We start from the raw sequence: 27769 nt of genomic DNA, 5'->3' as shown, positions 1-27769 counted from the left end.
GATGGAAAAATGTAATGGAAGAATTGTAACTGAAATAAGAAAGAACTAACAAAGGAAAAAGAAACAGAGTTTGATTGAAAGACTCGACACCAGTGGTTGGTCTTAATCTGCAAAGAAGCAGGCAACTACACAAGTTTTTTTCCTTACTGAGTCAACTTCCACTTCAACATCGGCAGGACAGAACAACCCTATTACATAATTAATATTAAACTGCTTTGGTTCAAGAAAAGGAACCGAAGTTATGGAAAAATTCAAACCACCACCCCAGAATCTCTTGGAACCTAAGGTAATTCTCCAAAAATGGTAAGCCTGAAAACTTCTACCACTTCAACCATGAGCTAATTAAAATACCAAATATTTACTGTGTACCTGCTACATACCAGCCATTATTCTAGATGCTAAAGATGGAAGAGTAAACAAAACAGAAATGATCCTGCTCTCCTGTGCTTTACATTCTTGTGGGGGAGATAAATAATAAACCAGCAAACATAAATATTTTCAGATAGTTATAAGTACTAAAAAGAAACTAAAATAGGTCAATGAGATGGAGAGATCAGACAGATGGGGTGGCTGGCTGGGGGCGGCTTTTCTGAAGATGTGACATTTGAGCTGAGGCCAGCCATAGAAAGACAGGGAAGAAGGTGCTTTAGGCAGAGGGTCAGCAGGTGCAAAGGCCCTGGGAAGGGAATGAGCTTCAAGCTGAAAAACCAAGGCCTGTGTGCCTGGGGTACAGTGAGCACGGAGAACTTAGCAAGTGGACTCTGAGTGGCCAGCGAGGGCCAGGTCATAAGGAGCCTTGTAAACCAGAGGACTTCAGATTTTTTTTTTAAAGATTTATTTATTTATTTGAGAGAGAGAGAGAGAGAGAGTGAGTGAGAGAGAGAGAACATGAGCAGTGCGAAGAGCAGAGAGAGAGGGAAAAGCAGACTCCCCACTGAGAAGGGAGCCAGATGTGGGGCTCGATCCCGGGACTCTGTGGGGCTCAACCCCGGGACCCTGGGATCCTGACCTGAGCCAAAGGCAGACGTTCAACTGACTGAGCCACCCGGGCACTCTCAGAAGACTTCAGATTTTATCCAAGGCACAATGAGAGACATTTGGATGGATTTATACAGTGGAGCAATATGAACTCTAGAGAGAATTTTTTATTTCAACTGCAGTACTAGAAAACCACTGTACTTCCCTTGACTGTGTGGTGTATTTCTAGGTCACCAACTTGTGATAAATTATATCTTCCAAGTTCGGATTGAAGCTGCAGTTATTAGCCATGTGTACATCACACGGACAGTGTTCACTATATGGATGGTATACTAGGCTGACATATACATCTGGTACACCATTTTGTGCACTAATTTAATTCTATCCTCATTTTATAAATTTCTTTCCAGTTGTCTTTTGCCTTAATTTTTTCACCTATTGTTAAGTACTGAATGTCTGCATTTGTCAGCTGCCTCAATCCTTTTGGCGGGTTTTAAATAAGTAAATTTAAATGTAAATGCGGGTCTGGCAAGACAGAATCTCTCATATTATTGAGTATCTTTCTAGATTTTGACCATCCAACGCTAAACAGTCAGCTAACCCTGAGGATTCAGTGGCTTTATCTTCATGATTGTGAGAATTTCATACTTTCCCAGCAGACATTAAACGATCATAGAATTAGAAATAAAAGTCTTCTAACACAACAAACATTAATACCGAAAGATTTATGGTAAAACTTACTGAGCTTCATGCACTTTGTAAGGTTTTTTATTTGGGCATGACCAGGTTCAATTTTTCTCTCTGCCATTAGGTTCAAAGACAATCCCATAGGACTCATTTCCATGTGTCCCTGCAGAGAATATTTAGAATCACTGGCCCTCAAATGCCAGATGTCTGTCATGCAAAACACCATTTTAGATTCAGTGAGATTTGTAACTATATTCTGTATAACACGCTCCATAGTGTTTTGGAAAGTGGCTCACAAGTATTTACTATACTAGACAGCTGGGTCGGGCTACCTCACAAAGAAAGGTGAATTTGCCAGGTCACCAGGCAGACTTTTCCAGGGGTGGCCAGTTCCATTTGCTCCTTCTTTTTCTTCCCACTCTAGCTCCCCCTTTAGAAAAGTACAAAAAAGTACAAGTTACCCCGAGGACACTGAGCAAATACTTAACAGCTCCATGGAGCTGGCTGATTTTGATTTAAGAAAAAAAAAGATGCTAGAGTCTCTTATAAAATGGTGTTACCATCTCAAGCGATCTAAAATGTTTTAAAGGGCACAGTGCTTTAGAGGGGATGCCAAGCCTCCAAACCACAGAACTCTGCCTCATCTTGTTACTAAGAGAGAAAGAAACTCTCCTTACCACCATCCCTGTTGGCTGTGGATCTCAGCTTCGGCATCCCAGCCTGGAATAGTCCTCCTAAGCCAGGTGGGCCACCCCCTCCAAAACTTCCACCGCCACCGCCACCGCCACCGCCACCGCCCCCGGCACCGGCACCGGCTCCTTTAGGCTCTGCAGAGGGAAGGAAACACACTCTCTTCACCGTGGATGAAAACACCACCAGAGGACAGCCCGAGCCCAAGTACACAATAGACAATGCCTGTCAACCAGGGAGCAGGCTCGAACTGGGCCATGGCGGATTTCTGGGATTTCATGAAAACGCAGGATTTTTTTTTAAATTTAATTTAATTTTATTATGTTATGTTAGTCACCATACAGTACATCGGTAGTGATCCACGATGCATTGTTTGCGTATAACACCCAGTGCTCCATAAACGATTCACCCTCCCCCTAGTCAGAAAAGGACGGGTTTTGTTTTTCACTCCAGGCCAGTCACAGGCCCCAGGGCAGGAGAATCGGTAATAGATGCTGCCTTGCCCCGTGCTCCCTGCTTGGCTAGCTGCTGTAGGAGTTCCTATATGTATCCTAAGATTTGGCTAATAAAAGAATCTTCCAAGAAAGTAAGTCCCAAGGGAGGGGGAGATGGAAATAAAAGGTGAGAAGGAAGGGAATCGTAAAAATAAAGGGAAGAAAATAAAAGACCCTGTAATTTTACTCCTTGGAAATATACACTATTTTCGTGTATTTTTTTCCTGCTCGTACTTTTTCATTTTCTATATTTTTTTCTCAAAATTAAGACCAAATTTACTAAACAGTTTTTAGCCTGCTCTTTTCACTTAGCACTTTATTGTTAGCATTTCCCATGTCATCAAATATTCTTTGAAAGCATGAGTTTAAGGGGCTGCATTGTGTTTTAGAGCATGAATATATTGTAGTTCTTTTGACCATCTACTTATTTGATGGCCTTAGGGTTTGATTTCAATTTTCTAATATCATAAAGCCCAACAGTAGGCTTAGACATTTTTAAAAACTCCCTGCAATTGAAGGTGGTACAAAGATTTTGTTTTATTTTGCATTTATTTCCTCTAAACCGTGGAAGAGTCTGAAATGGGCAGACAAGAATGACCAAAAAAAAAAAAAAAAAAAAAGAAAGGAAAAGAAAAAGATTACTAAGTATCCTCTCTAGCCTTTTGGGTTATTTTCCTTGTCTATGAGATATTTTACAACTCTGTAAGTTGTCGAAAAACTGATAATAATTGTCCATAGAAATGTAAAATTATTGTGTTCAGTGGCATGCAACTGATCACAGACGGGTTTACCTATCTGTAAATTCATTTCAGCTCTGATGTGTGTGGTACTTTGAACTCTCCTTTGCACTGGTAACATTATACTGCTTCCCTCATTCATTAATGACTTAAATAAAATATTTGCCATATGTTCGTTTTATAACTGTATGAGAGCCATGATTATAACCCTCTTTGAAAAAGTATCTTATACAATTTATGACGTATGTATGGTTGTATTTATGAGGTTAAACATTGTTTAAAGTTCTACCCCTTGGAAAACCTTCTAGAGTCTTTGACAAGCAGTACATGAAATCTACAAATCAAGAGGGGAGGACCGACACTTTAATGATATTTAGGTTATATGGAAACATGGTATATTCTCCCATTCTTCTGGTTCATTCAGTCAAGTTTTATAATTTTCCTGATATGGGTCACCTACTCTTCTTGTTAAGGTTACTTTGATACATTTTTGTTGGTTGAAATTGTGAAAGGGATGTTTTTCCCCTTTTGTAATTGGTTATCACTGGTATCAGAAAACTTCATTTGACATCTAATAGACCATTCTGCTATTTTCTAAATTAATATTTATAAAAAATTATCTTGGATTTTCTACTAGACATATGGTCTGCAAATAATAAAGGTTTTGCTTCCTTTTGTCTAATAGTTGTATCTCTAGTTTATATAAGTAATTACTTTGATGACTGAACTTGCATACGATATAAATTATTAATATTGCTACAGGCAACCGTAGTTCGTAGTTCGCTTTTAATGAACACGCCCTTAACTCTGAAATTACTGACACTTTAAGGCAGGTAATTCTTTGTTTGTGGGTGGCTGTCTTGTTCTCTGTAGAATGTTTACAGCATGCCTGGACTCTACCCACTAGATGTCAGTAGGAACCCCTCCTTGGCCAAGTTGTGACAACTAAAAATGCCTCCAGACATTGCCACACGTCCCTTGGGACGCTGATAGATAGCTTTCTTTTTGTGTTTGTGCCACAAGCACAAAGTCTGAGGTTAGGACCACGCGAGTCTTATTACATGTATCCGATAGCTTTCCATCTCTTCCTATGTTTGGGAATGATTTGTATAGCATTTGCATGAGCTGTTTCTTAAAATCTGGAAGAATTTACTGATAAAATCGTCTGGCTCTAAAGCTTTTTAGAGAGAAAGTCGCTTGATAAAGTGTTCAACTTTAGTCTTGCTCATTGAAGTTTCATGAGTGAATTTTGGTAAGTTTATGCTTTTTGTAAAAAATTAATTTCTTTAAGATTTTAACATGTTTTAGCATATAAATTCATCACAGTATCCCTAATTTTGAAAAATCCACTTTGAATCTCTTACTAATCTACATTCTGAGTCCTACTTTTATTCATTTGTGTTTTCTTTTTTTCTTGATTAATTTGATCCTAAGCTTGTGTCAGCTCTGCATTTTTTCTAGGTGTGGAGCCTTCTGGGGTACCTATGCGAGCTCTGCCGATAGAAGAAATAATCTGATAGTGAACTGACAAGGATTACTTCACCTAACAAATCAAATTACAATAACAATTTCCAGAAGTATATGCAAAATGGCTTCCCTATAAAAATTAGGTTTTTTTTTTACTAATTTTAACTATTACCAATAATATTAATAATGCCCTTGACATTCAAATATTACTCCTTAATTAATGATACATTTTGGAATAATGCATTTATTTATTTATTTATTTATTTTTTTTTAAGCATCCTTGGAATAATGCATTTAAACAAGATACCTTTACATGACACCAAACATTCAAAGAGATTGATGCACTATCAGACATCATTCATCAGTTTTCTTAACCTGGACCATTTGTGCATCTTTCAGAGAGAGAAGGTAAAGTAGTTGATGATAGCTAACTGGTTCATGGTCATTTCCTTAGGAATCGCACTGCAGGATAAGGCTGAATTAAGAGCTTTATCATATATAACCATGGTCAACATTTTAACATAGAACCCAGGGAGGCTTCAGCTGCAAACAAGTACAAAACTATGGGTGGACCTTTGCCACTTGCAAAGAGCCTGTGACAACAGTATCGGTGTCCATAAAGTGCATGGACAACAGGGCATGTGCTGGGTTGCATCTTGTGTCCACGAAGCAAAGTATGTTCCTAAACATCACTGAACAGCTGGAAGGGAGAAGAACCAACATTTCTTTCCATTTAATGGCAGGAGAAGTGGACCTTGAAGAATACAATGAGTTTCTAATAGTGGATTCAGGAATAGGCCACAGATTGTCCCGTGTCCTTCAGTATCAGTGGGGAATTCACATCTACTTCTCTCGAGCTCTGGGTTCCTTCTCCTGGGGGGAAGAATGACTGAGCTCTGCCCCAGAGGCCAGCAGTCTGGGGAGCGCCTCTGGCCCCATACCTGGCACTGGGACTCAGACAGCTTTGGACCAAGGCTCCCCAGAGGTAAGTGGTGCTGGGCTCCACTCAGGGAGAATATCATGACGCCAATCAGGAGGACTAAGGGATTATAAAATAACCCGATCAGTTCTGGGGGCATTTTGACTAAGGGAACCGTGTCAAGTCAAGGGTAAAAGACCCCATAGTTCCTTCTGGAGGTGGGTGTACCCTCCTCTGCAACACATAGCATGACACAGCACAGCAACATGTAAAAGCTTTTGTCTTGGTCTTCCTCTTTTCCATTTTCCTCCCACACCAATGTTCTCACCTAACTCTGAGCCTTCTTTCTTCTCCACCCATTAGGCACTTTTCCTAGAAATTCTTCCTGAACACTTGTAATCCTCGACTTGGCTAAAATCCTGCATCACTGTTCACCATCTACAAAGCTCCCTCTGGTGATTTTGGAAAGTCAGTCTGTTTCCTATGGAGTCCAGATGGGATCTGGGTGTAGGATGTATTCTGGCGACATGTAGCCAGTAGTGGAAAGGTCTAGGAATGTGAGGGGACAGTTTCAAGGCCTGGTTATTAACTACCAGTAGATTCTAGTCATGATACATTTTCATTCTGTTGTAAATGTTAATAGGATTTCTGTGTTGTGGGTACCTGTTTGTTTCTACATACCCTGCCTTGTTCTAGAAAGTATCTCAGACTTGCGATGGGCAGATAAGCAAAGTTGTGATCTCATTTCCTCTCTCTCCCACCTCCTGAAAATCCTATCTTACACTTGAATGACACATCCCAGCCCACAGAACACTTTTGCTTGTCTCGTCTGTGGCTCACAGCAAACTGTGAGGGCGGCAGACCTGGCACTATCTCCATTTTACATTTGAAGACAATAAGGCTTGGAGATGGTAAGTGATGGATGTGCCAGAACTCGAACCAACATCCTTTGATTCCAAGGCTGGGGCTCTTTCCATATTTCATGCAGCCTTTTGATCTGTGGTGCAGAGAGTAATGGGTTAACTTCCAGCAAGTGTTGTGAATAATTCAGAGAATTGCTGCTGTGTGTTCCTTGGACAAAGAATTATTATCCTGGCTTCCTGCAGCATTAGAGGGAACCCAAGCCGGAGCTGTGGCTACAATGAGTGATACAGTCTCTTATTTTGCTAGCTTTGCAGCTGTTGTTAACTGAAAAAAAAAAAAAAATCTTTTTGGAAGGGTAGGGTTGATTGTTAGGCCGTAAATCACTTATCTCCATGGAAAACAGCTTTTTTCACTTACTGTCCAATATCGGTGCACTCCTGTCATTGGTGACTGTCTTCTTCAGTTTCTTCCCTTTGCTGATGTCAGAGAGAAGAGCATTTCTCCCAGCCTGTTCTGACTTATTCAATGTAGGTTTTTCCGTATTGGCCTAAAAGGAAACCACGCAGACTTATATTCATCTCTTGAATTAAAATAATCTACTACAACACTCAGTGGGGACAGCTAGAGTCCTGGAAGCTTGTGATCGAGGTTCTTGGCAACAGGTTGTAAATTCTCTGCAAGTTTTAGATCCGATGTCATTCTTTTTAAGACCCAGACATTTGGGAACAGATGCAGCAATAAATTACATTCATTTTTAATGCAGGAAGAGTCAGTCCCTGATAAAAGTCTCTAAAAATTCAGACCACAATCTGGCCGTAACCAACAGAGCCAGGGTTGGATGGCTCAAAACGAGAAGGGAATTTTAAAGTCTGAGAGGATTCTGCTGGATACTACAAGACTTCCTCCCCCAGAATGTGCCCTGAGGAAGAGCTTCTCTCTCCTAACCTTCAGAGCTAACCTGGAGCAAGGGGAAAATTGTCTCTAGTCAAAAGGGTCAGCTGTATGTGTTTTAAATCCAACAAAGTTTTAGAAAATAATTCCCTCTGTCTATATTACCGAAGATTTTTCTTTTTCTTTTGAATTTAGGGCAGATTTGAGGTGTAATTTACATCTAGCCAAACTGCTACTTTAGTGTATAGTTCTACAAGTTTTGAAAAACATACAGTCCTGTGACTACCACCACAATCAAGATCCAGAACACGTCCATAACCCCCCAAAGTTCCTGCATGCCCTTGCCTAAGGTGTTTCTCATATTTAATTCCTTTGAAAGCTTAGCTCACAGAGATTGCAGAGTGGACCAAGGTGCTGCTTTAAAATGCTTAGGTATTTTCTCATTTTCCCAGAATTCCTGGGAAAGATCTGTACTATGAAATTGGGATCTCACTTCCTCAGGGTTATTTTAGGGAGCGGGGACACTGAGAGCCCAGCACACAGGACTCGGAAGTAGTAGGCATGTGCCTGGGTCTGACACATGGGGAAACTGGCTTGGTCTGGCCTGGACCCAGGGAGAGCTGGCTTCCCCAAACCCAGAGGTCCTTCCAGCAGACCTTAGAGGCCTTCCAGGCTGGCCCCAGCCCTTCTGAAATGATCTGATTCCAGAGGAGTAGGTGAAGGGCTCAGGAAGTAAAGCTGGGGCAGTTTAGCTTGATACCTCACCCAGGGATTTATTATCAGAGTTAGAGGCAAAGGAAAAGCTAAGAAAAACCCTGAAGCAGGGTACATAGAAGCTCTGTGTTAAGCTGAAAGAGTCCTGGAATAATGATAAAGTATTACTTGCTCGTAGTAACAGCAGTTAACATTTATATAGCGTTTACTATGGGCCAGGCACTGTTTTTAGCACTTTTATGTGTATTAATTCAATTAATCCTCATCAGCCCTGTGAGTCATTATTTCCATTCTAGAGACAAGGAGGTAGAGGCACAGGGAGGTAAAATCATTTGCCCCCATCACCCAGCTAGTCAGAGGAGGAGCTAGGATCCAAACCCTGGCAGTGTGATTCCAGAGCCTTCCATGTAACTTGACAGAAGGGTAAATGTGGGATCTAAAATGCCCCTTGCCCACGTTGGGGAGCTGCTGTTAAAGGGTACAAACTAATCACCAGAAGATGAGTAAGTCCTGGAGGAGCACAGCATGGTGATTATAGTTAACAATACTGTATTATAAACTCCAAAGTTGCTAAGAGTCTACATCTTCAATATTCTCACCAGAAAAAAGGAATGATAGTTATGTGATGTGAAAGAGGTGTTATTAGCTAAAGCTAAGGTGGTAATTACATTGCAATATAAAAATGTAGCAAATCAACATGTTGTATAACTTAAACTTCCACAATGTTAAATGTCAATTATATCTCAGTTAAAAAAAGTAACAAAATGCCCCTTCCCCACCTGCCCCCAACACTCCCCTGAGCAAGCCTGTTAATATTAGCAGCTTCTCAGCAGTTTCAAAAGTGCTCTTTACGGGTACGGTTCCCGTTTGCTAATGGAGTCATCTTCTACTGCTCTGAAACTTGTTTTTTCAACTTGACGACACATCTTGGACATCTTGGAAAGAGACCTTTTAAAATTACCTACTGTCTTCATTTTAAGGATGAAAAAAGTCTGAGGCCCAGAGAGGTTAAGCAACGTGTCCACCGCAGCTCTCTTAACCTTGGGGTCAGCAATTTTCACTGGCCTCCTGTTATACCTCCAAATTTATTTTGATGCCGGACCTCCTTGGGTGCTAATTCCTCTCACATGGCAGTCCAGAACCCTTAACGGAGCTGTCCCACCAGAGAGTGCCCTATGATGGCCACCAACCCACCGTTCCCTTTACTCATCTCTATATCCTATTTCTCTAGGATCTTGCTTTTAGTCACATAATGGATAGAAATGAGTTGACAGGATAAATTTCAGTCATTCTGGTACTACTTGCATGACTCGTATGTCTTCTCAGCTACCTGTATTATTATTTATTTGTATTTTTCATTAAGTCAGTTCACTATATTTATACTATTTTCAGTGAATATTTTCTTTTAAATTAACTCACTATTAAATCCATAGTTTGATGTGCTAGTTATAAATTTCAGAACACACATTAAAATCAATACATGCACATTAAAATAAAAAAAAATTAAAACACATACTACCCAGCTAGTGGTATAAAACCACACTTTTGGGGAAATATAGATAAATAAATCCTGCTATGTTAGCCAGATCAGAACATTTCTTTCCTTTTTTTTTTTTTTCCAAGATTTTATTTATTTACTTGAGAAAGAGCACAAGTAGGTGAGGGGCAGAGGGAGAGGAAGAAACAGACTCCCCTCTGAGCAGGGAGCCCAATGTGGGGCTCAATCCCAGGACCCTGAGATCATGACCTGAGCCGAAGGCAGACACTTAACCGACTGAGCCACCCAGGCGCCTCTGGATCAGAACTTTTCAAACTTATCTGAGTGAAGGATCAGTTTTTAAATTTTTTTTTCCAATTTATCTTGGACTGATACTTTTGTAAAATAACAATTAATTATTAGAAAAATGAATTATGGGGCACCAGGGTGGCTCAGTCAGTTAAGCATCCGACTCTTGATTTCGGCTCAGGTCATGATCTCAGGGTCGTGAGACCGAGCTCTATGTTGGGCTCCCCACTGGGCAAGGGGTCTACTTAAGATTCTCTCTCTCACCCCTCCCTCTGTCCCTCCCCCTTCCTGCTTGCACGTGTGTGTGCATGCACTCTCTCTAAAAATAAATAAATAAATAAATATTTTAAAAAAGAATAATGAATTACTTAAAAAAGAGACACACAAAATACAATCTTAGAAACAATAAACATAACACTATTGTCAAATTGCTGTGTTTCTTAATGCTTACTCTTAATTTCTGTACCTGTCTCCTTGGGGCCACTAACTAAGAGCTGGAGGACCACACTGAGTAGCAACAAGCTAATTGATTGTTTGTCCTTCTAACTAGGTTCCAACCTCAAATGGGCTATATAAAATGTGTCCCGTGGAAGCCTGTGCAAGAGACTTTTCCTCTCTGAGCCTCAGTTTCCCCAAGTAAAAAGGACCCATCACTGTGAGGCTCCTCAGAAGTAAAGCCTTCACATGCCAAGGGAGGTAAGGGGGCAATGGGGTGCATCTGGGAGCCTTTCTGTATCACCATGTGGAGGGCTGCTGGCTTCCTGTAAGAGGGTGCACTATTTTCTGAGGACAGGTCTATCAAGAGACCAGTGAAGAAATGCCTTTGGAAAGTAGACATCTAAATATAAGGATAGACTTAAAGATTTATTTATTTATTTGAGAGAGAGAGAGAGAAAGAATGAGTAGGAGGGGCAGAGGGAGAGGGAGAGAGAATCTTAAGCAGATTCCACACATGGAATCTGTAGGGCATGGAGCCCTACACGGGGCTCGAACTCATGACCCTGAGATCACGACCTGAGACGAAACCAAGAGTTGAAGGCTTAACCGAGTGAGCCAGGCACCCCTGCAAGGAAAGACTGAAAGAAGGATGTGAGTGTGGGAGGAAGTGGGGATGGGGGGTGGTGGATGATAGTTGCCAAAAAAAAGAGTGGGAAGAAGGGAAAAGTCAGAGAAAAACAAAGAGTGAGTCTGCAGGAAACGTGAATGACTGCATTTCATACACAGACCTGGGTTTCAGGACTGTCCTGTCCAGAAGTTGTGGGAAGGGACAGGATGTTTCCGTGACGGACCTGACAGAGGAAACCCCACAAACGCACATCCCACACGTGTACTCGGCACTGCCTGAGACTTCTGACAACCGGCCCTTCAGGGTCTCAGGCCGGCTTACTTGCAGCAGGGAAACCTGCCGTAAGGTTTTTACGCTAGAATGCAAATACATGCAAAACAAATGCGTGTGCGCCAGGTTCGACTTCATCTGGCCTGCTTCGTGCACCAGCAGCAGGTGGCAAGGGGCCACTCACCAGAGCAAATGTTGGCGGGGGCGGGGGCGCCGGAGGGGGCGGGACAGGCATCTTGGACAGCTATACTTTCAACAGTCTTGCTGGTCAATCTGTAGAAACAAAGCAAAAAGAAACAAAACTTGGTCATGTATTAGACTTTTTAGTAATACTCTATTCTAATCTTCCATCCCTCCTTCCCACCAAAGTGACAGCTATTCACATAGGCCAACTTTGTTTTTTGTTTTTTTTTTTTTAAGATTTTATTTATTTATTTGAGAGAGAGCATGAGAAGGGGGAGGGTCAGAGGGAGAAGCACACTCCCCGCTGAGCAGGGAGCCCGATGCGGGACTCGATCCCGGGACTCCAGGATCATGACCCGAGCCAAAGGCAGTCGCTTAACCAACTGAGCCACCCAGGCGCCCCCCAACTTTGTTTTTTAGATTTATTTTTTTGAGAGAGAGGGGTGGGGGGGCAGAGGGAGAGAATCTTACGCAAACTCCCTGCTGAGTGCAGAGCCCATGGCAGGGCTTGATCTCAGGACCCTGAAATCATGACCCTGAGCCAAAACCAAGAGTCCAACGCTTAACTGACTGATCCACCCCAGTGCCCCCAGGCCAATTCTTATAAGGGGTGTAATCGTCTTTACAACATTTGCTAAGATGTTACTCTTCTGGAAGGATCCTAGCAGGGGAGGTTTCTGAGCCCAAATGCCTTAAGATATTGGAAGCAAAACTGGTGCCTCACACTGCTCAATTCCCTTACCCACCAAAGCAGGTCCGGGGAATGACACCTGGAGGGACCTGCGCCTGGAGCCTGCGTAAGCTGGAAGGTGATCAAAAAACGGCTAGAAATGTATCCTGGCAAATCTGATGTGCCCCTGGCTTCTCAGTTCCACCATGACATCCTTTCTTCCTCTCTACTCCCACCCACTCTGCGCCCACTGGTTTTCTTCTTGCAAATGCTTGGCATTCTCCTGGGTCTGGGCACGCACTGTAGGAATGCAAAGACGAATATTTTTCTGGTCTTGCCCTCAAAGTTCTTACAGTCCTCCAGGGGAAGAAGGAAGGAATAAGGTAAGGCAGGCAGCTAAGATGGGCAAGGGGCCCGGATCCCATCTTTGTGCTGCTTGGCATTTCCTTATAGGATCGAAGTTTTTTAAAAGAGGGGAAAAAAGAGACGAGGTCCAAACCTCTGAGTCTGAGGCTGTTTACTAGAAATACACTTCATTAGAAAAGCTTTCTGCATAGTGTGACAGCTCTGGAAACAAGGGGAAGCCAGACTGTGACTGGCTGGGGGAGTGCAGGGAAAACCGGGCCGAAGGGGGCAGCCTGGCAAACATCAGGGGCTGAAGAACCTACGGGGTGAGTGAGGAAGCTTCCCAGTACTTCCACCAGCCATGACCATGACCCTGCCCCCCGCGAGTTCCGTCCCTGAGACCCAGGTCCCAGCACAGGGCCATGCGCTCTCACCCCCAAGTAATCCTGGCTCCTCCCACTCAGTCCTCGCTACTCAAGTGTGGTCCTGGCTCAGCAGCAAGGGCATCACCCCGAGCTGTTAGAAATATCAAACCTCAGCCCCTCTCTCCACCCACCGAATTTGTTTCCGCACTTTAACAAGATCCGGCGGTGACCTGTGGGCACTAAAATTTGAGCCGCCTGTTGTAGAATCTGAGCCTTAAGCCAGTGCGCAGCCTGGGACACTCCCCACCTGAACCACATGGAACATGTGTCCTGAATTTCAAACAGCACCATTATCTTCCTTTTGTTCTCCATCTCTCTTAATGGAAAAAAAAATTATTTTTTATTTAGAATTTAAAAATTTCAGTTCAACCACGAAGTTAATGTGGAAAACTTACACCTTGAAACACTACTTTCTATTCAAATACTGCTAGATGGCTTGCTTCCTGTGAACAGACAGGGAAGGCAAAATCTAAAAGGACATGGCTGGACTTGTGAAGGCTGCTGGAAGGCAGAATTAATACAGTTTGGAACAGTTCCGTTCCAAGGCGACCACTATGAAATGAAGCTGCAAAAACGCCACGGCAGCCACAGCTGTCCCTCACTGACAGTCCATTGGCACGCAGGCGCCTACCGTGTCTCGAACTCCTGCATCGACGCTGCCGACTAGCATGAGCCCGCTCATCTCCCAGGGCACACCGCGACTCCGAGGACCTGAGCAACTCACTGAAAGACCATCATTCATTCACAGCAAGTCCTCTCAATCCCTGGTCTTTCTTGAGCAGCATTTTTGGGCAGGGAAAGAGCTCACTAGTGTTAAAGCTCAATCCTTTTCAATAAGAGACTGGCTCAGACAAAGCTTCTTTTTTTTTTTTTCCAAAGCTTCTTTTTAAAACGTGTTCCTTCAGTTGGCCTTTTCTGCATGACACCAGTTTATCACCTGTGGGGCCACGTGGGCGGTGTGACCAGTGCTGAGGGCCTGTGCTAGGAAGCCTGTCCTGGGGCAGAAGGCACCCGAGGCCTCACTGTCGCACGTGTCCTAGGACCAGGAGGAAGGATGGGGATCGGAAACTGGATTCAGGTGCAACGAACTGTGAAAGATGCTGCAGCCAAAGCAGTGGTATTAAAGGAGCTGGAGAAAGCAGTTTACCAAGGAAGGGGGTGGCCAAGGCCGCCTGGAGGGCCCCAGGGGTGTGCCCCATGGAACCGATCATCCACGTGCTTGGTGGACGAAACCACCCTCAACCCCCTAATGCACTGTGTCGGACTCCCCCATTCACCAGCTAACCAGTCAATCCCATTATCCTAACACCGAGCAAGGAAGGAGTGGATTCTCTCTGGTCAACGACTAGGAACCTCTTAAGGGCCTTGTTCTCATGAGTCAGTCCCCAGTTGTAAAGATCAGGTTGAACTCCTGGTCCGATACATCTCAGGGGCCAGACTGGGGTATAGGGAGCCTTTCAGGGGATGGCCACCTGTCAGGCCTCTTTAATCTAGTTATACAGCTTTCTGCTGTGGCTGTTATGGTTCAGTCTGTGCATGAACTGACTTATAAATAAACCTGTGGACCACAGAGGCTCGGCCTCCCCCCACCTCCACTTCCCACCCCAGCGGCCCCAGCTCAACCACGGGGGGAGGATCTGCGGCTGAGCGCCCTCACCATTCTCTCCACTGCTGTGGCCACATCCCAGCCCCCATCTCGCCTCCTCCCCCAACTCCTCCTCATCCTCCAGGTAAACTACTCCCACCCGAGTGCTCGAAGGTGCTCGCTTCAGGGGTCTCTCTGCTCCTTCCTGCCCGTTTGGCCTTGTCCAGGGCGGGGCTTTGAGGGGAGCTTTTGAGAAACCCCAGACTCCAATCTTGCCACCTTAACCGCCCGGGTCAAAGAAGACCAACTCCTGTCCCCCATGTGAGGCTCATTCCTGGCTGCCTTCCCACCGGGCTGTGAATTCCACCAGCTCTCCTTCATACCTGGTCCAAAGGAGGGTTCTCACTAAATACGTGTGAAGTGAAAGAGCCGGGTATCGCACAAGCAAGCCATGTGCTGGCCATTGGAACAGCTCCCAGCATCAACCCCGAGGTTTGGGCGAAGAATGAGCCCTATGTCAGAAGGGCTCGCTAGCCTTAAGTCCCAGGACCTGCTTTGCTGGCAGAGTGACTTCACCAGTGAAGCAGCACCCAAAGCCTTGGGAGAGTCAGGGCTTTCCTCCTCTCATGGAGTTAAGAGCCCACATCAGAACCAGAAATGGACCTTCCCGAAGGACCTCACAGCAGCATAGATCCTAATGGACCAGGCATTCCTAACCTGGATCCTTATACCTGCAGGGTCTGTGGACAAAATTCAAGGGTTTGTGTACTTGAATGAAAAAAAAAAGGACCTATTTAGTTCCCCTAAGCTCGAACTAAAATTTAGCATTTCCTTCAATTATAAATGTAGGCTGAAAACCACAGTACCTGAAACTTTTTCACTAACAGTTTTTCACGTGATATTTCCACATCATATTATAATTGTCACAGATCTCTTTTGAAATTATGGTAGTGTTTCAGTCTGTTGCTAGATCTTGTTGTACATACTTCGATATAACTAGTTTCCTTTGTATCCTCTGTATTTTGTTTTATGCATCTAATAAGTCAGAGGAGTTCTTTGGGCTTTATCAGACACTAGTGTGGTCTATGGATGAAAAAGGTTTGCATCCCTATGAGGACATGAGACCAGGGTCAGGCACAGATGATTCTGAATCTTTGCTGCGATGCCTAACAACCTGGGATAAGAGACTACCCTCTCTGGGCCCCCCTTTCCTGCCTGTGGCATGGGGTTGTGGGAGGATGAATGGAATGGTTCACAGTGAGCCCCCAGATGGGTCAACGACCAACAGATGGGTCTAGATCTGTCTTCCTTGAAGGTGAGCATGGGTCCTGCTGGTGTGAGTGCTGCTCGAGCACCTGGCAAAGGAGGCACTGACCCGGCGCCTGAGCCAAGGTCCTGGTTTTGCGCAGAGTCCCCCATGGATAGAGCTGTGCAGAGCGGGATGGAGGTAGCCTGAGACTTGGTCTTGCTGCATTTGGTTCTTCCTTTGGGAAGAGCACGACAGGAAAGACAGCCTTGTCCTGGGGCCAGGAGGGGCTCTAGAACAGGGGAAATATAACCAAGGCAGGGATTCCCAAAATATGGGTTATCTCTTGCATCAGAATCAGCTGTTAACTTTTTGAGAACAACATGTCCTGCTTCCCCCCCTAGTTAGGCTCCATAAAGTTGAAGGATCCCTGACCCACCATTTGCTGATTCTTCTCCTCCCACCCTACCCCCAACCTTGGACATTGAACTTTTAAGGATATACACTTTTGAGAATTAATTTCTTTTAAAGAATCATTTCTGTGTTTAAATAACTTTGACCAGAGGGAGAAAAGCCGACTTGTCTAAAATGTTCACATTGCATGTTGAATTTTATGTGCCTAAGGAAAACCACAGGGATGGAAAAGGCTTTTTTGTTTTCACACACAGTGGTAAGGGTTGAACTGTGTCCCTCCCAAATTCATGCACTGAAGTCTTAACCTAACCCCAGTACCTCAGAAGGTGACTGTATTTAGAGATAGGGCCTTTAAAGAGGTAATTAATTGGAATGAGTCCATTAGAGTGGACCCTAGTCCAATATGACTAGGGTTCTTATAAGAAGAGGAAGAGACACAAGGGATGTGTGAGCACAGAGAAAAGGCCATGTGAGGACACAGGGAAAGGTGGTCGTCAGCAAGCCTGAAAGAGAGGCCTTGGGGGAAACCGAACCTGCCAAGGCTTTGATCTTGGACTTCTAACCTCCAGAATGGTGAGATGATAGAATTCTGCTGTTTGAGTCACCCAATCTGTGTTGTTGTTGTTGTTGTTGTTGTTGTTGTTGTTGTTGTTGTTACAGCAGCCCTAGCAAACTAATAAACACAGATTTCACAATACATGTCCATCTTTTATCCATTGTAGACATTATAAGATGATCACTTTTTTTGAACTCAGGACCCTGAGATCAAAACATGAGCTGAGATCAAGAGTCAGATGCTTAACTGACTGAGCCCCCCAGGTGCCCCAAGATAATGGCTTTTGAATAGAATACCCATCAACTGATTTCTCACCCAAGATATCTCTAGATTCTCATATACTGAAGAAATTAAAAATCAACCTGAACCCTGGGGTATGTGATTGACTGCCAAAGTTTTATTTAATAACTGAATGAATCATTCAAAAATCATGAAATTTTAGTTGGAAAAACCACTGAGGTGAGGGTAGGGATCTACCAATAAACCTTTTATAAGGGAATTGGCACTATGGATTAAGAGAACAGAGCAGAATATTTTGCATAAAGAGCTTTAAGAATTCATTAATTGGGGGTGCCTGGGTGACTCAGTTGGTTAAGCGACTGCCTTCGGCTCAGGTCATGATCCTGGAGTCCTGGGATCGAGTCCCACATTGGGGTCCCCGCTCAGCGGGGAGTCTGCTTCTCCCTCTGACTCCCTCACATGCTCTCTGTCTCTCATTCTCTCTCTCTCAAATAAATAAATAAAATCTTTAAAAAAAAAAAGAATTCATTAATTGGTTCTTCTATGTTGCTTACACACACAGACACACACACACACAGACACAAACACTCTCTCTCTCTCTCTCTATATATATATACACACACACACAAATATTTAGAAATTCTGGAATTTCCTAGTTCTGTGAAAGAAATCGTTGACTTTGTTGGTTTTACTATAATGTTATTAGGTCAACATCATGGTTTAAAACTTACATTAGACAGCGTCACACAATGACCCCAGACCAACCAGGGCATCTTGTGGCTGAAAGCCAATTGCTAAAGATGCAATATTAGTTATGACAGACACCTTGTAAGAAAGAGTGACTTGTTCATTCCACTTCCCATCATACGGGGGACATATTCTCCCCAGTGGCATGGCCAGCTAAAGGCTCAACCACAGCCCACAGTTCAGTCCAGACTTGCCCTAGGAAACTTAGGTTTTTCTCTTCAGTGTGTTCATCCAAGAACACATGATTATCTCTGAATGTAAAATGATTAAGATCAAGAGAATTGGCTAGTCATTTAAGTAAATGGTTTCTTAGTCTCATAATTATAGCCAACTTAAAAGTCATTCTAGAGCATAATGTGTGAGGCCTACATTACAGAATGATATGAGGAGGGGAAAGATTTCCAATGCTGTCTAGTGAAAACATCTGATAATCCTCAGAAGCCTGGCCTCTGATCCTGAGTGGGGAGTGAATCGGCCAAGTTCTATTAAGGGGGGATAAAGGCAGGTTTGTCCAGTTATATTTTATCACCATTTTGGATTATTCAAAAATATAAAGCATTTTGCTATATACATCTTGCCAATGGTCACCCTTAAATACTATCTTACCTAAAATGAATGGAAAAAGTAAACTTTTTTTTTTGCAAAAAATTGGAATCAATAGAAGAGTATTTTATTTGCTGTGTGTGTGAGGGGGTGGTTAACAGAAATAATACAACTGGACAGATCTAAAGGTCCAAATGTTCTCTTCTCCTGTTACTTTCTATTCTGTATCTTATTTTTATTTAGATTCATTTATGTTTTACTTTATATATAATGTTCTTAACTCATTTTAATGTACTTCTCACATACTCTTGGCTTCTTCAGGTTAGATTAAGATTCAAATAGATCCCTCAAAACCTCTCCCCAGAATTAATACCTCATAAATAAAGAAGTCCTTCAAGGTATCAAACTCATAACAGAAGATTCCAAGGCTCAGCACCTCATTATGCCCTACACTAGTCCCTGTAACACCCCTATTTGACCTGCGAGAAAACCCTATCGTTGAAGATGGAGGCTTGTTCAGAGCCTCTGAGCCATAAACAATATTGTTATCCCTTGCGACCCTGTTGTTCCTAATCCTCATACTTTACTGACCTCCATCCCCACTGAACACAAAATTTTCACTGTCATCAATTTATGTAGTGCTACCTTTAGCATCCCTAAAGATAAGGCCTGCCGATATCAGTTTGCCTTCACTTGGGAAGGAAAACAATACACTTGCATGGTAATGCCCCAGGGTTTTACTGAGAGTCCTTCTTGAAAACCTTAAAAGCTGACTTAGATGACAAAGTTTTCTGGAGGCTCTACCTTGTTACCATAGGTAGATGACTTGTTTCTCTGCTCCTTTTGCCAAGCCTCTTCACTGGAGGAAAGCAGCCACCTGTTAAAACTTTTAGCCTTAAAGGGATATAAAGTCTCTAAGGAAAAATTGCAGTTTGTTCAGACTCAGGTTCTGTATTTAGGACACCTGAGTTTGGAAAAGCACTATATTTAGATTCGGATAGGCTGAGTAGTATCTCGAACTTCCCAAAAGCTAAAACTAAGCACCAATTATGAGATTTTCTTAGGCTAGCTGGCTACTGTCAAAATTGGATTCCAGACTTCTCTCTTATGGCCCAACCCCTATATATTTTACTAAAAAACAACAAACCTGACCCTATTATTTGGGAAGATGAAGATAACACAGACTAGGGGGCCTTAAAGAAAAGCTTAATAAAGCTCCCTGACCTTGGGCATCCCAATTACCAGGTTCCTTTCTTTCCTTTTTGTGACAGGGAAGAGATTGCCCTTGGAGCACTCACCAAAAAATATGGAAACTGTCATCGAGCCATAGGGCTCGATATTATAGCCAACAACTGGAACCTGAGGCACAAGGATAGCCCCCTTGTCTCAGAGCCATTCCTGCCGCTACCTTTTTGGTTGAGGCAACTAAAGAAACAATCATGGCTCCCCCCCCAACCGTCTCTGTGTCCTTTGCAATAGAGGCCCTTCTGAATTCTCACCACACTCAACACCTTTCATCCAGTCACTTCACCTCCTGGGAAAATCCCCCACTAACTGTTCATCGTGTAACTCTTTCTTGCTGCAATACCCTTAACCAAGCCATTCTTCTTTCCCCCTTCACTGATGAAGCCTTTCACAACTGCTTGATGCTGACACAGCACCTTTTGACTCCTTGGAATAATTTACAGAAAATTTCTCAAGTCAATGCAGATCTTTCATGGTCTACTGATGGGTCTTATTCAAAGGGTGAAAATGGTAAATATGCTGGGCACACTATTACAACTCTTTTTAAAAGAGTTCTTTTACCTTTAGCCCAACAGGCTGAATTATAGGCTCCTACTCAGTCTTGAACCTTGGCTGAAGGCAGAACCACAGACATCTACACTGACAGTCGGTATGCCTGTGGGGATGTTATGGAAACAGCTGGATGTCTTACCTCTAATGGAAGAAAATTACAAATGGCTCTTATGTCCAAAATTTATTAGATGGCCATACTTTTACCAGCTGCTCCGGCTAGTGTTAAAGTCCCTGGGCATTCTACACCTGACTCCCTGGAGGCCAAAGGAAACCACCTTGCTGATGTTTCTGTTAAAAACACTGCTCTTAAAGGAACCAATAACCAAACCTCAGTCATGGTCCAAAAGGATGTTCCTCCAAAAACTGACAAGAGATACCCAACAACTGGCCCCAGAGAGGAAAAAAACAATATTGGAAATCTAATAATTGCTGGTTCAATAAAACAGAGAGAACTCTGGCTTGAACCAAATAACAATGCAGTCCTGCCAAAGACTCTAAAATTCCCATTGCTAACTGCTGTACATGCATGAAATCCTTGGTCTACTGATAAAATGAGAGACTTTATGAAATAATACTGGTGGGGAAACATCCATAAGGCTGCAAAAGTGCACACCCTGCTTGTCCTACCTGTCTAAGATGCGATTTGGGAGTCACATCCACACTGCTCCCGGGCATTTTTTAAATTCTCCGTTGGACCATGAGAGGTTTGGCAGATAGGTTTTACTCGGCTCCTCCCATCTCATGGATAAAAATATGTTTTAGTCATGGTTTGTACGTTTTCTTGCTGGATTGGAAACTTTCCCTTTAGCCAGGCTACCCCCACTTTTGTGGCTAAAATCCTATTAGAAAAGATTACTCCTTCCTGGGGAACCCTTCTTGAGCTCCACAGTGACCCAGGAACTCACTTACCGAGCAAGTGCATCAACAGGTCTGTGCTGAGTGGCGGGTGCCTCAGCACTTTCACCGTGCTCCCCACCTTAAATCCCCAGGGCTACTCCAATGCACAAATAACATTATTAAGACTCAGCTGGTGAGGTGTCTGGGTGGCTCATTTGGTTAAGCATCCGACTCCTGATTTTGGCTCAGGTCATGATCTCAGGATCATGAGATCGAGCCCTGTGTCTGGCTCTGAGCTTAGCAGGACGTCTGCTTGAGGTTCTCTCTCTCCCTCTTCCAGTGCCCCTCCCCCTCTGCATGTGCGCACGTGTGTGCGCACTCTCTCTCTCAAAATAAATCAATCTTAAGAAAAGAAAAAAAAAGACTCAGTTGGTAAAATTTGTAGAGACCTTTCAAATAACCTGGGCAAAAGTATTGCCGTTGGTCCCTCTAAATCTCTGAATCCAACCCTTTGGAACTCATAAACTGTCATCCTTTGAGAATGTCACAGGGTGCCTGATGCATCTGGCTCCCACCTCTTTTGACAGCTGATGAAAGGAGATACACTTCAATATTGTAAAAGCCTAGTTGCTTCTGTTGAAAAGGGCCCAGCTTTAACAGAACAATATCTTCACAGCTCCCGGGAGATGAAGATCTTAAATATCACATGGCAGTTGCAACCCAGAAATTTCATCTGTTGGAAAAGACACCTCCATAAGAAAAAACACCTCATTGGAAGGGCCCCTCTTGGTACTGTTAGCCAACCCTTGTGCCACACCAAACTTCCGGGAATAGACTCCTAGATTCACACGTCACACCTAAAGAAGGCACCAAACCCTGACTGGACCTGCACACCAATTGGTGGTCTGAAAGTAAAGATTTTGGGGCACGGAAGAGGTGACAACAGAGACAGCCTTCCCAAGATTGCTGCCCCAGGCCTATATATCCTTTTCTCTTTGTTACTTCTTACTATATTTTCTCCCCTTCTGCCTTGGACAGATAATGCTCTTATCCACATTTCCTAATCTATTACAAAAGGAGGAAACGCCTCTGATTGTTACCAGAAACCTTGATCTGTCCAGGACCACAGTGACCCCTTAGCTTATCCTACCAGTAGTTTTGCTGGAATCCCATATGCTACTGCATGCCTAAACTGTTCCTCAGGTCCCTTTCATAAGGCTAGAATACTATATCCACACACCCTTGCTCCCTGCCTCAATTTAACCCAACCTTTGGTTGGAGAAATGAGCTCTCTTGAATATACATATATATAAAAGACATTGTGCACAGCCAGTGTAAGTTAGACCATTGGTAAGCTGGCTGTCATATCTATATGTTTAGGAAGACTTTCCGTATGTGATAACATGGTATTTGAGTCTGGGTTGAATGATGCTAATGCCTCTACATAGACAAATGGGTCCAGAAATGCTCATACTTATGAGGCAGCCCTATGTGCAGCTCTTGGCTACTCTTCTGTATGTGGAGGCTTTGGTAATGGCCCCTATGCTTGGGCAACTCATTGTCCTGACAGCTGGAGGATGAGAGGACGGTGTGCTCTTGCTGTACTCACTGAGCTCTGTTTTCTCCTCAACAAAAGAGCAGTTTACCAACGGTCCACCTCACTAAACTTTCATGGCTGCAATAAATGAGAACTTCTAGGAGGTGCATATGGCTCGGGTTTGCCTCTGTAAAGAGAGCCTTCACCCTTCAGTCTAATGAACGCATGATCAGACATCTCTCCCTGACATTAGGAGAGCTGGCTGATTCCATAGTCAAAGCCGGAGCGGCCCCACAAGGATCATGTAACTCACTGGCTAACGTAGTTCGGGATAGGGGCACCTGGGTGGCTGAGTTGGTTAAGCGACTGCCTTTGGCTCAGGTCATGATCCTGGCATCCTAGGATCGAGTCCCACATCGGGCTCCCTGCTCATCGGGGAGCCTGCTTCTCCCTCTGACCCTCCCCCCTCTCATGCTCTCTCATATAAATAAATTTTAAAAATCTTTAAAAAAAATAAAGTAGTTAGGGATAATCACAGAGCCCTCGATTACCTGCTTGCTGAGCAAGGAAGCATTTGGGTGATAGTAAACACAGGGATAAGCTCCTCTGGGGAAGTAGAAACCCAATGGCACAAATTTAGAGAACAGGCACACTGGCTACAACAGGTTTCATCTAATTCTCCATGTTCCTTTGATTTGTTCGGTTGGCTACCTTCAGGCCCAGGATCACGGTTCAGAACCATCATATAATTTGAAATTGTCATGTTGCTTTTAATTATGTTTTGTATAATTATTTTAAGGTTTTGTATCTGTTGCCTGTCAAAACTTTGTAGGAACGATACCCGATAAGGTGGAAAGGGCCCCTCAAGATGACCTCTAATGTGAACAACCTTGACAAGATACAGACTTTGGATGGGAAATGCCTGTGGGTTCTCCCTCTTAACCTTCCTTGTTACTCAAATGTGGTCTTAAATGGTTTCCAACTGCTATGCACTTACCCTCTGATATACGGGACAGGATGCCCAGTAAAGGTCCTTTCTGGCAGTGAGGGCTAAGGATGAGCCCACTCTTTTTTTTTTTTTTTTTAAGATTATATTTATTTATTTGACAGAGAGATCAAGAGAGGGAGCACAAGCAGGGGGAGCAGCGAAGGGAGAAGGAGAAACAGACTCCCTGCTGAGCAGGGAGCCCTATATGGGGCTCAATCCTAGGACTCCGGGATCATAACCTGAGCCAAAGGCAGACACCCAACCGACTGAGCCACCCAGGTGCTGCCAGATGAGCCAACTCTTGATCACTGATACTTTTAAGGAAAGATCTTTCTTTTAAAGATTTTTATTTATTTATTTGACAGAGAGAGACATAGCGAGAGCAGGAACACAAGCAGGGGGGAGTGGGAGAGGGAGAAGCAGGCTTCCCGCAGAGCAGGGAGCCTGATGTGGGGCTTGATCCCCGGACCCCGGGATCATGACCTGAGCCGAAGGCAGACGCTTAACGACTGAGCCACCCAGGCGCCCTTAAGGAAAGATCTTGACCAAAAGGGGGAAATGTGGAATTAAATAATGGAAACCTCATTTAAAATGAAGTCAGGAGGCCAGAAAAGGGAGCTGTCAGACCCTACTAACTTGTCCTCAATTGCAGACCCCAACAGGAAGAAGCGTACCTTGCATTTTTTAATAGGAAGAGGGCTACTTTACTACCCCAGAAGGAGGAAGGAAGGTTTTTCTCCTTGCCCAGCAATAGCACAGCCAATGAAAAACCATCATAATTCAGCTAATGAGAAACTGTCACCACCTGAACTCTGACTTTCCTTCAATGCGCTTTCATTCAAAGCTGTCCCAACTTCCTCCTTTTTCTCTGTAAAGTAACCTTTCTCTCCTTTGATCTCTGGGTTTGCCTATGATTTTGCCATAGCTTGCATGTCCTGAACTGCAATTCTTCTGCCATTCCCAGATAAACCCTATTTGCCGGTAAAATAACTGGCTGTTGTATTTTAAAGACTGACAACACAGGGGTGCCTGGGTGGCTCAGTTGTTGGGTTTCTGCCTTCAGCTCAGGTCATGATCCCGGAGTCCTGGGATCGAAACCCGCATCGGGCTCCCTGCTCGGCGGGAAGCCTGATTCCCCCTCTCCCACTCCCCCGCTTGTGTTCCCTCTCTCGCTGTGCCTCTCTCTGTCAAATAAAGAAATAAAATCTTAAAAAAAAAATAAAGACTGACAACACAAAGATGAAACTAAAACATGGTGGTTGTATTTAACCACTGAAAGAAGCTTTCAATAATAATTAAATTTTAGGTGAAAAGGGGTTGGGGTTAATAATAGAAATAATTTAGAGATATCCTTGACATTTTCAGGTATGTCCTTCCAGCTTATAAACACACACACACATACCCCTACCCCCCATATATATACACACACATGCACATTTGACCAATAAATATTAATAGAAGGAAAGTTATAATATATATAACTCAACAGTGTTTAATAAGAAAAGGCTCTTAAATTCATATTGAGTTATTACAACCTTAAAAAAATTACTGCAGAAGCATTCATTAGAAAGGCAAGGAATCCACTCCAGGTTACACTGTAAAAATAAAATCATTTAGCAAACTCAAATTGCTGCTAAAATCTTGAATTTTAAAAAAGCCCATTTTGGGATTCCTACTCATAATTCTGATGGATTCTACTCTTTAGAGAGTCCTGCATGATGCAAACTTAGTTGGATGTGTTTAAGATCTGAAAACCATTAGAACTAATTAAGATGAAGTTGACTTTGTTCTTCAACTTCCTGTAAAAATGCTCAACAGGAAAATTGATGCTCACAGCAAACCACAGCCATCCTGTTTCTTCAGCACAATCTTTTCACAGCTGCACTTGCCTGTAGTTTCTATTTTATGATACAAGTCACAGTGCAACATCTCTGCGCCCCGGCCCACCCCCACCCCCACCGTCCCAGCCTGTCACATTTGGCCATCTTGGAAATTTTTAATATCTTTGCGTGAAGTTTGCTTCTATTATTGTTACTCTTCCTCTCCTCTGGCCCAGGCTCAGAGGGCTGCAGGCAATGAGGCAATCAGCAAGAAGAGGAAAAACAAGAGTGCTCAACCCAAGAGGAAGCACAAGGTGGAGAAGAGAAACAAGCTTTCCTCTGCAAGCAAAGCAGCAGCCTCACCAGTTAGTTGTCACTAATTCTCAATCCGAGCTGCAACACACGCTTTCTGTCCACAGAACCCCTCATTTCTCAAAATGTACTTGCTCTTTTCTTGATCATCACTTAAGACAATAACTGATGCGAATCCTGCTCCTAGGTTGTCTTCTCAATGGTAAGGCTTTGTGTCTTGCTATGTTTAGAGCGCCCTTGGCTATTTCAAAAATACCTCTTTTAGAGTTCTTTTAGGTAAACAGTTGGTTAATTTGGAGGAGGGGGAGTGGGAAAGGCATTTTTCAGAGAAGACATTTTGAAACATCTGCCACGTCAGGATTGGTAGCACACAAATGCAAAATTTTACTGTAAGAGTAACTGTTGGGAAATCAAGGTTGTGAAGTAAAATGATTTTTTTAATCTGCTGTCATACATGTTTAATTTAAAAGTTAATGCAATTTATAGCGGCGCCTGGGTGGCTCAGTTGAGCATCTGTCGCTTGATTTCGGCTCAGGCCCTGATCTCAGGATCCTGAGATTGAGCCCCACAAGCTCCTCCCCTCGAGTTGGGCTCCAGACTCTGCAGGGAGTCTCCTGGAGATTCCCTCCCTCTGCTCCTCCCCCTGCTCTCTCTCTCTCTGAAATGAATAAATAAAATATTTTTTAAAAACCTTAATGCAAATTGATACACATCCAAACCCTTTGAAAAGTGAGACAATGAAGGTAAGTCATTGTTTAGCTGTGGCAAAAGGAAATGAGCCCATCTCTACCTTATCCACAGAACTAAAAAGTATCACGTTGCCTCCCACTATTTCCCATCTCTTCTTTTTTTTTTAATTTTATTATGTTACGTTAGTCACCATACAATACATCATTAGGTTTTGATGTGGTGATCCACGATCCACTGTTTTCGTGTAACACCCAGTGCTCCATGCAGCACGTGCCCTCCTTAAGTATTCTATCAAAGGGGATCAAATCTTAAAGCTAGAGGTTTGTTTTTTTTTTTTAAGATTTTATGTAGTCATTTGAGACACAGAGATAGAGACAGGCAGAGAGCATGAGCAGGGGGAGAGGCAGAGGCAGAGGGAGAAGCAGGCTCCTCGCCGAGCCAGGAGGCCGATGTGGGGCTCCATCCCAGGACCCTGGGATCGTGACCCGAGCCGAAGGCAGAGGCTCAACCATCTGAGCCCCCCAGGTGCCCCCAAAAGCTAGAGTTTTCTTAAATCCTCAGCACCACATTTCGTTTTACCAGAAGATTAAGATCTACCCCTGTGTCCACGCTCCCAGCATATATGTCAATACACTCAATATATTTAATCCATTTTATCATTGAAAGTGTAGTCTTGTAATATAAGCAAGTGTGTCACCAAATTTACTTCTGAAAAGGCCAAAAGACTTAGGAAGGAAAATGTCTTCCTTGAGGGTATTTGCTTTAAAGATACTGTTGCTTTGACGTTTAAAACAAAGCATTTGTAATCCCAGAGTCTCAGGACTGGAAGAGGGCAACTAGTTGCCTTCCCACTGCATTTATGAAAGAAGCTCTTGAAAATATAGGAAACTTCTTTATATTTAGTTGTTAAGTGGCCTTGGGCAAATTACATAGCCTAAATCCAGTTCCCACAATAAAATGGGGGTAATGGTACCTACTCCGTAGTGTTATTCAAGAGTTAAATCAGGCAAATGCTTAATAAGTATTAGCCATTTTTTAAAATAAAATAAGGAAAAGAGCCTAGCATGTAGCAAGTCCTCAATAAATGTTATTGTCTTTCCCTGCTATTTAGTCATGAGAAAGAAACCATAAGTTGATTTAAACCCTGGCCCACACGTACACACCCATGCAAACCTCCGTATTACAGATGAATGGTGAAGGGAGATGTGTATAAAGTGCATTTTAAAGCATACTAATTAAGGCATTCTTTATTCTAGTATATTTTTTTCAGT

The 27769-nt window shown here is 43.3% G+C and overlaps 1 protein-coding gene across 8 annotated transcripts in view; it reads right to left on the bottom strand.

The window, feature by feature from the left end:
- WIPF1 (WAS/WASL interacting protein family member 1) overlaps window positions 1-27769 on the bottom strand; it is a 119031-nt gene that overhangs the window by 12827 nt on the left and 78435 nt on the right. For all 8 annotated transcript variants that reach the window (XM_073882244.1, XM_025849975.2, XM_073882236.1 and 5 more), the window contains 3 exons: window positions 11748-11836; window positions 7254-7383; window positions 2343-2492 (listed from right to left, as the gene is read on the bottom strand). In XM_073882244.1, the coding sequence (XP_073738345.1) occupies window positions 2343-2492; window positions 7254-7383; window positions 11748-11798 (331 nt within the window). In that variant the 5' untranslated portion in view covers window positions 11799-11836. The remainder of the gene's footprint in view (window positions 1-2342; window positions 2493-7253; window positions 7384-11747; window positions 11837-27769) is intronic.

Source organism: Callorhinus ursinus, unplaced genomic scaffold, assembly GCF_003265705.2.
Source record: "Callorhinus ursinus isolate GAN/ISIS: 27379988/994484 unplaced genomic scaffold, GSC_fseal_2.0 scaffold2, whole genome shotgun sequence".
NCBI lineage: Eukaryota > Metazoa > Chordata > Mammalia > Carnivora > Otariidae > Callorhinus > Callorhinus ursinus.
The sequence above is the reverse complement of the archived record's forward strand: the minus strand, read 5'-3'. Positions and strand labels throughout refer to the sequence as shown.